This window comes from Vulpes lagopus, chromosome 4 (assembly GCF_018345385.1).
Source record: "Vulpes lagopus strain Blue_001 chromosome 4, ASM1834538v1, whole genome shotgun sequence".
In the NCBI taxonomy this organism is placed as follows: Eukaryota; Metazoa; Chordata; class Mammalia; order Carnivora; family Canidae; genus Vulpes; species Vulpes lagopus.
This window is the reverse complement of record NC_054827.1, coordinates 123,166,506-123,175,626: the sequence shown is the minus strand read 5'-3', so window position 1 is coordinate 123,175,626 and position 9,121 is coordinate 123,166,506. Positions and strand designations below refer to the sequence as shown.

At 44.0% G+C, this 9,121-nt stretch overlaps 1 protein-coding gene across 2 annotated transcripts; it reads left to right on the top strand.

Annotated features, from left to right (window-relative positions):
• The first annotated feature begins 2,275 nt into the window (after positions 1-2,275).
• MED28 (mediator complex subunit 28) lies at positions 2,276-7,619 on the top strand. 2 transcript variants are annotated; one of them, XM_041752392.1, is made up of 5 exons: positions 2,276-2,464; positions 3,025-3,091; positions 4,171-4,283; positions 5,552-5,767; positions 6,927-7,619. In XM_041752392.1, exons 1-4 carry the CDS (start codon positions 2,315-2,317, stop codon positions 5,747-5,749), a joined length of 528 nt encoding a protein of 175 aa, XP_041608326.1. In that variant the 5' UTR covers positions 2,276-2,314; the 3' UTR covers positions 5,750-5,767; positions 6,927-7,619. The 2 variants fall into 2 exon arrangements, with proteins under 2 accessions (XP_041608326.1, XP_041608325.1); XM_041752391.1 differs by having other exon boundaries at positions 5,552-7,619.
• Positions 7,620-9,121: the final 1,502 nt, after the last annotated feature.

Here is a 9,121-nt window from a genome sequence, read left to right as displayed (position 1 = left end):
AAATAAATAAATAAATAAATAAATAAATAAAAAAGAGAGGGAATGATATGGACATGCATATTTGTGTTGTTTCTCAGAATTAAAGGAAGTCAGGCAGGAATAGTGAGTAAAGAAGTTCCTCTGCGTATCCATGTCCAGAAGCTCCTTTGTCAAAGATGGAGAAGTGGAACCACTGGCTTGTGGAAGGAAACTAGAATTAGATTTCTTCTCAGTGACTCATAAGGTGAAGCAGGGATTTGATACAAAGCTTTCTATCTGGCTTTTTATAAACAGGAACAAGAGAACTCTTGTGTTTACCAGAGTGTGGGATCCAAAGGGCAGGACTTAACCCTGGATTCATGTGCTTATCTAATTTGGCTGAGATGAAATTTAGTTGTTACTGCAGGTGCATTTGGCTGCCAGGTATTACACAAACTCTTGACTCATCTCAGAACCACACTCTGAGGCAGGTGGTAATTCCCATGTCTGTCTATCAGCACTAGGCATGGCTATGGTGAGCACCAAATCCAAAACAGTAGTGGTTTAGAATATGGTAGTATTAAGAGGTAGCTGAAGTAGGTAATCGAAAACTGAAGCAGCCCCATGGTCATCGGAAATCCAGGCTGGGAAATGTGTATCACCACCTAGCTTCAAGGCTCTCTTGCAGTCCCAGTTGGCAATTGGAGTTGAAGACTACATGTGGATGAGAAGTGTCTTTTACTTTTGCAAAAATGTGAAGTGATTCCAACTCTTTTGTTTTTATAAGTTAACATATATTTAAGATATTAATAACATTAACTGGCTTACTTAAAATATATTTTTAGATTGTTTTTAATACCTAGATATTTTACCTATTTTAAGTTTTAATTGAATAAATACACAACCCATACGTGTTTGTAGTACAAAAATGTTTGTAGTACTCAATATTTTAGGAGTGTAAAGGGATCCTAAGACTTAAAAGTTTGAGAACTACTAGAGTCCCCTAGTTCCCTTATGGTGGTGTTTTTGTTCAGTCAACAAATATGCCAGGCAGTTTTGGGTGCTGAGAATACAGGTGAACAAGGCAGGCCCTAATTTCACAGAGCTTGTACTCCCACTCCTGTTGGTGTATTTGTGTCAGGTGACTTTGTCAACGAAGACAGATGAACACGCCATTTCAGATGAACAAGGTAATATGTAAGTGCTATAAAGAAAACTAAACAGGGTGAAGTGGCTGGGAGGGTGGGGCTAATTTAAATTGACACCAGGAAGATTACTTTTGGTTTCTGTTATTTTATTTATTCATCAGAGACACAGGCAGAGGGAGAAGCAGGCTCCCTGTGAGGAACCTGATGTGGGACTCGTTACCAGAACATCACGGCCTGAGCTGAAGGCAGATGCTCAACCACTGAGCCATCCAGGTGCTCCTAAGATCACTTTTGCTCTGAGACCTGATGAGCAAAGGGGAGCCTCTGCTTTTTCTGGCTACTTCTGCCTCCCTGGCTCCAGCCCTACTGGCCTTTCTGTGGTTCCTTAAAGTATGCCAGGCAGGTTCTTCAAGCCCCCCCCCCCCCCGGTCTAGAAAACCTTTCTGGTTAAATTTTCATTCTAGTCAGTCTAGCCCCGATCTCTTTAAGAAAGACTTCAACCGCCCATCTCAAATCCATCACTAGCCATCTCCTTATTGGGCTTCATTTTTCTTCTTAGCACTTACCTCTATGCGGTATTGCTATATATACATTTGTGTGTTTGTCGCTTTCCCACAAAAACAGTAGTAGACTCTACAACAGAGACTCGGGTGATCGTTAAAATCCCGGAATAAACAGAGCCTAGGACATGGAAGGCTCGGTAAATGCAGGTAACTGTAAAAAATATAACGGGGGGAAAAAAAACTTTGCTTCTGGAAAGATAAGTTAGTGCTAAAGGTAAGTTACTGAAAGACCGCATAGTGGCTTTAGTGTAAGCACAAATACCTAAGGCGGGAGGAGCTTTAACACCCTCAGGTGTTTTTCTGCCCCAACCCGCCCCTCCGCACAGAGGATGGAGGAGGACTCTGCCAGTTTGTTCCCGCTCCATCCACGGGGCCTAGATTAGTCACCGGAGCACGGTAAGCGCTCAGTAACTGCGCAGTGACTGGGTGCCTCCCTCCTTCCACCAGCCGCTTACCTGAGCCCAGAGGCCGAGAAGGCTTGGCCGAAGTGAAACCAGCACTCGCAGCTTCCGCGGAGCCCAAAGTCCGCCTGCGGCGCCCGCAGAGTCACGTGACGGGCGGCGTCACGTGAGCCGCGGGCGCCAGCTCCTGCGCAGGCGCAGCCCCCCCCCGCCCCCCCGCCCCCGCCAGCGCGTCGTTCCACAAATGGCGGCTCCGCTGGGAGGCATGTTCTCGGGGCAGCCACCTGGGCACCCGGGGGACTCCAGGGGCCAGGCTTCGCTTCTTCAGGCCGCGCCAGGCCCTCCGAGAGCTTCTAACAGCACCTTGGTGGACGAGTTGGAGTCCTCTTTTGAGGTAAGATGAGATCGGCACGTCTGTTTTCCCAGCCTCCCTTCCTCCCTGAAAGGTAAGCTGCGCCCTGGGCTCTTGTGTCTTTCGGCGATGCCCGCATCGGGCTAACAGATTGGGGGGGGGGGGGCACAGGCTTGGGAACCTGAGTCCCTTGTTTTAGTCTGCACGCTGAGTGCTGGCCGGAGTTGTGCCCGGGTCTGCGGGCGGAGACGTGAAGTTGAGGTTTCCCAAAGCACGTGGACCTGAAGTTTGCCCTTCCCCCAGCTCGGGACCCGTCTGGGTTCGCGGCCGGTTGTTCGGGTTCCCCACCCCGCCCCCGCCCCCTCCGCCCCCTCCGCCTCCCCTCTGGGGGCCCACTCCTGGTCGCTCCCTCTCGCCTTCCTGCGTGTTGAACACTGGCTCATCCCCCACGGGTAACGTCAGCCTGCTGCGCCCTGGGTCCTTTCCACCGGGCTCCAGACCCGGTCGGCCCACTGAAGGATTCCAAGACAAGTCCTTTCTTGCTCTGAAGTAAGGTTTTTGACATGTGAATGACGTTTTTCTTCCGTGTTTGGATCACACAGGCCTGCTTTGCCTCTCTTGTGAGTCAGGACTACGTCAATGGCACGGATCAGGAAGAAATTAGAACTGGTAAGAATTCGCTCTTTGTAGACTGTGTTCGTGCCTTCATTCAGCAAGGTTTCTTTTCTTTTTTTAAAAAATTTTTATGTTTTCATGAAACACGCAGCGAGAGGCAGAGACACAGGCAGAGGGAGAAGCAGGCTCCATGCAGGGAGCCCGATGTGGGACTGGATCCCCGGTCTCCAGGAGCATGACCTGGGCTGAAGGTAGATGCCCAACCGCTGAGCCAGCCGGGCTGCCCTCAGCAAGGTTTCCAGCTGCTGATTTCACACTGGATGCGTTTCAGTTCCATTTGTATCCTAAGAGAACTTTTCCAGGGAGTAAGATTTATGCAGCCTGTCTAGATGCTACTGTTCAGTTTACTAATTGACATGTCACTCATAATGATCCCCTTAAAATGAGTTTTCTCTTTTAGTATAGGACAGTGACAACCAACAGTGCATACTGCTCTTTTATTATTATTATTTTTTTCTTAAAAAAAAAAAAAAAAAAAAGTTCTGGGGATCCTTGGGTGGCTCAGCGGTTTGGCACCTGCCTTTGGCCCAGGGCACGATTCTGGAGTCCCGGGACCCAGCGTGGGGCTCCTGGTGTGGAGCCTGCTTCTCCGTCCTCCTGTGTCCCTGCCTCTCTCTTTTTCTCTCTACATCTATCATAAATAGATAAATAAATCTTTAAAAAAAAAGTTCTGATTATTTTTTGAAGGTGTCACAGAGAAAAGTCCCTTGTGCTTCCCCTACCTGAATTCTTTCCCCAGAGGCAACCAAGGTTTCTGACTTTTTTTTGTACCATATATTACATGTTACATTTTAACTGGAAGTCATGATGCTAATTGCTAAAATCTCTGGGTTTTCGCTCTTCAGAGGAACTCTTTTGTGTTGTTGTAAGGTATCATTCACCTCATAAAAGCACAAATTATGTGCTATTTAATGTTGGTTAATACATGGGGGTTGGGAGTCAATATCACTCCTGCGACCAAAATTAAAATTCCAGATTACATCTATGGAAAGGTGATGTTTTGATATTTTGACTGTTCGTTTATGAGGAAGATACATGTATCCAGTGTTTTTCTTAATATTTTTTTTTATAAGGTGTTGATCAGTGTATCCAGAAATTTCTGGATATTGCAAGACAGACGGAATGTTTTTTCCTACAAAAAAGATTGCAGTTATCTGTCCAGAAACCAGAACAAGTTATCAAAGAGGTAGGAACTCAATTTTCTCCTCATCTTTAAGGAAGAGCACATGTTATCAGGGTTCCCTCTGTGCTTTAAATGAGATACACACCCTTTTCCCATGGGTTACAGTAGGTCTTTATAAAATGAGTATAAACGTTGCTAGTTGTCAGTGTTGAGGACAAGCTGGGCAGGTAGTGGAGCCAGGGAATAGAGGTGGCAAGATGGGCTTCAAATGGAGCAGTTTCATTTGCTGGCTTTTATGGAAGACTTTTTTTACAGAAAAGGTTCTGCTGCTTGAAAAAGGTGGAGAAGCCATTAATGTAGATGACAAGCTCATTTGGGAAGGAAACATCCCTGGCTGCCTTACACACGAGATGGGTTCAAGTTTTGTTCAAGGAATCAAAGATTAAATGTTCTGTTTCAGGTTCCTTGAGACTCAGGATTTCATTTATCTCAGTTGTTTGAAACTGGGGCATTTGGAAATGTGTTGGGGTTGTCACAGTGACTGGGAAGCTTTATTGGCATCTCGTATTTGCGGCCAAAGCCTGCCTCGTGCATTGTGGAAGGGAGAAGAATCATCTTGCCTAAGAAGCCTGGATGCCCCTAATGAGAAGCTCTAAATCGAAATGATTTGTTTTGGTACTTTTTGGAGTAACTATTCCCAATTAACTGTAACCATTCTATTTATTCATTGACATCAGCTGCTGAGAATGTGAAGGGTAAGATGATATTTTTACAGTTTTGTCATGTCAGATCATTTTCTGACTTGAACTCTTGAGTAAGAACATAGGTGTGTTCAGGGCCAGGCCTTAAAAAAGAATTATAATGCCAGTGTTCATTTAAAAAGCCCTGGAAATATGAGATTCTAATATTTCATTCTGAATGCATAGGACAGTGGTCGTGGACTCTTTATAGACTGCTGTTAACGTTTGTTTCAGACTCTCGGTGTTTTGGATTCTGAGCAGTAGCCTTTGGATGGAGAGACTGGGAGCCTGGGGACCAGGATGGGAAAGAGCCTGGTTTTCTTTAGCTGCTTTTTGGTACTTTAGAATATTGGAACATCTGTATTACTTATTAAAAGAAAATGAGAAATAAAAGCCCTCAGTGTTAGGCAGGCATCTTCCATTGGAGGAGTTGCTCTGGGTTGTTTGGGTAGTGGAACCAACCAGGGTAATGGGCGTACAGTGGTTGAATCGATTCTCTTGTTTTGAATTTACTTCTTAGTGCTCTTACCAAATCAGAAACTATTTTCATTTTTCCTGAGTTTGCTCTTACTTCATTGTCTTCGTTTGTAGGATGTCTCAGAACTGAGGAATGAATTACAGCGGAAAGATGCTCTGGTCCAGAAACACTTGACAAAACTGAGGCATTGGCAGCAGGTACTGGAGGACATCAACGTGCAGCACAAAAAGCCAGCTGAAATCCCTCAGGGCTCCTTGGCCTACCTCGAGCAGGCGTCTGCTAATATCCCTGCACCAATGAAGCAAACCTGAGTCAAAGCCGGCCTGAAGGTGATCCAGTGTTGACAAACATCACTTCTTATGGACACATTTTGGAAGAACTCTTTACCAAAGAAAGATGATTTTTGTTTGATGAGCTCACCTAAAATTTTCCGTTTATTTTTATAAGCATTATTTCTTGAGTACTTTATAAAATGCCTCTATAGTTTGGGTTTGGGTAAATCCAGTAAATTTTCTTGTCTTTAGCAAAGTTTAGACTGTTAGTGTGATGCCACTTACAGATTTCCCTTTTGTGTTTCTTTTTTTCTGTTTTTTGTTTTTGTTTTTGTTTTTGTATGACTTAATTGTGTTTCCAATTTTAGATTAGTTTGTGTGATATGATCTGGGAATGAGAGGATGAGGGTTTTAGTTTTAGACCTTTTATGACAATTATCCCTTAGTGGTAGTACAGAGAAATAGGTAAATTTGCATGTTTCAAGACTTTAAATTACCTCAAGAATAGGAATCTAATACAGTGATGTTTGTAATGCATCCAGAGCTCTCAGAATGAGATTTTGTAAATAGATTGAAAGGATTATAATATCCTACGTTAGTGTAGTAATAGTACAGTAGGATCCTTATGTTGATGTTGACTTTTATTTGGGGAAGTTTATATTTTGTGTGGTATTTTTCCCTTTTTGGGGTGTAGGTGTGTAATAAGTAAGAGCAGTGATATGATAAATTTTTACATTCTGCAGGGATGAGTCAATTTAAGGGGACAGACCTTGTTTTTAGCACGACAGTTGAGGCAGGCATTCATGCAGTATGAGAAGTTAAAGTTTGCTATGATCATCTCTTTTTATTTTGAATTTTGTTTGTGTCATTTTTGTTTTTTGTAGCAGAATTTTCCACTAAAGGATGGTCCTTGCTAATAAGTGACATTGATTCCAAAGGACTGGGGCTTCCAGGTGGGGAATGGGCTGTAGGGGGTGACCCTCAGCAAACTCCCCATCCTCAAAAATCATGGGAGCTTCAGTGTTTGGGAAGACATTTTACCCTCTTGTTGGTTACACGGACCAATGAGATTTTCTATTGAGCTGCCCTTAAGAAAAACAGAAGGGCATAGCTCTTGGTGCTCCCTAGATGGGATTTTCCTTTTTCTGTTGTTTACAGTCTCTTATCAGATTACATTTCCTAATGTAAAACAAATGCTCTATTGTTTTCTAAACAGGCAGTACTTCTGCAGCCAGGCATCCTGATTTGTTTTGTTTCCTTCAGCCTTGAAGGCTCCTCCCTATCTAACATTGACATCCATCCATTCATGGTTGTTTGGCCTGGATGCCACCTGGTCCCTGAAGCCTCTGCGAGTCCTCTCTGCTGCACCCCAAGGACATAGGACTTCCTGTCTCTTTGCCAGCCTTGTTTGATTCTCCCGGGGGGGGGGGGGGGGGGGCGTTAGTGATTTGTATCTCTCTGTGCCACTCATGAGACGTAGGCATTGTTCCCCTCTGAATGTACAGTGACCACTTATTTATCTTTTATGCGTAATGCTTATTATTCATTTTTGTTTGTGTGCATGTGTGTAGAGTATAGAGTCTGGGGCCAACCCCCCAGTATAGATTAAACAAAGCTTTTAAAAGTTGTTCTTACTCACATTATATGACATCAAGGTTGTTAACCTGGCCACCTCACACCAATAATTAGAAGCCCTGATTGGCAGCTTTAGATTTCTTGATTAAAAAACCTAAATAAACGGGTTAAGTTTTAGGCAGTCATTCAGTAATAAAGAGGTTCTTACTGAAAAGATTGAGAACTATTCCATTTGGTGCTTAGTGAAAATATTTTGAATTCATGTAAGTACCAATTAATTGCCATTTCTTTATTCAAAAATTTTCTGTCAAATAAATAATAATTTTTCAATCTTACTTGTTTGTAAATATCTTTTTTCTTTTAAAGACCTCTTAATTGTTGATGAACATAGCAAACCCTCTGAGCTGCTGTCTCCTTCAGTGAGATGATAAACTATCAGCTGGGATTTCCCTTACTTTTCCACTCCCAGAGTGACAAACCTCCCCACCCCTTCAGGGCATCCTTTTGATCTTGCTATTTCATCTCCTGAAGTGCCTATCCCGTGTAAGACCAGCCTTTTCACTGGGGTCCTGGGTCCCAGGTAGTTGGGTGGTGGCCATCCCCTACATTGTAGTCTACTGGATCATTCCTGCCAGCTCACAGAGTTTGTCTCTCATCTTCAGCATTCCCCTGGGTGCCCATCTCCCTTCCCCTTGTTCACAGTCTCCAGCGTCTCTCCTTGTCCCTTCTTTCTCTAGGCTGCCCGCCCACCATACCATCACTGTGCTGTGATGGTTACTAGCCACTTTGCTCTTGCAAAATGGAATGGATACTTCATCTTCTTCACTTGGATTCATTCTCTGTTACATCTTTCCTTTTCTACTCAGCTTGTCAACATTGACATTTCTGAGTGGTCCTGGACTCCTGGAGGCTATGGAGGAGTGCTGCTCAGTTCTCCCTTCAAGAGAGTCACTGTGGAGAGGACAGTTACCAGAGCTCCGCCTTCAGGGGTCAGCTTCACACATCCCAGAAAGCCATGCTCTCCTGGCTGTGAACCAAGCACAGTTGGGGTACTTGCACCAGGTCATTTCTGCCCAACATGGGACTCTCCTCGTGAGAGTCTTTGCTCTGGAGCTTCCCTTGGCCTGGCCAAGACTCCTCAGTGTTGTCTTGTTGTCTGAGCCTCTTTCGCCCAAATCTTCCTTGGCCTCCCTTTCACAAGCGTCACCTTACACCCGTAGTCTGAAGGCTCTTCCTGTCTTCTTCTTCCTCTCCCCTTAATGGTACACATGATTTTTCCAGAAAAGGGGGAGAAAAACCTGTCCCTAGTATCCAGACACTGATCCAGCTTTACTAGGCTATGTTATTCTACTGTTGGACATAAACAGTCTCAGTATACCAACCTCAGACAAAGTTGCTCTGAGACCATGTAAATGCAAGACAAAAGCACCTTGTCATTTTGTCTAAGCTCAAAGAAAAAAATAAGGTTACAGCATAACCCATGAAACATCCTCTGGCTAAAATGATGTGTTGTTTTTTTTCTTTTAACCATTTTCAGCTTCATCTTCACTCTAGTCTGCTCCCTACAGTTAAGGTTTTTTTTTTAGGCACTCAGTCAGAATTGCCCGCACTTGTTTATAGCATCCAATCTAGAGTAAGCCCTTGCATCCTTAGACTGTGCTAAGGATGAAATCACCCAGCCAAAGCCAAAATTCTAAAATAGGTTCTAACACCCACTTTCTGAGAAGCCCTGCCATTCTCCATGATAAGCATTCTCCCCTTACTACAACGAGAAATAAACCCAACTTGTTCAACTATAGATGTAAATGGTGGTCTCTGAGCTGGGGGCATTGAAAT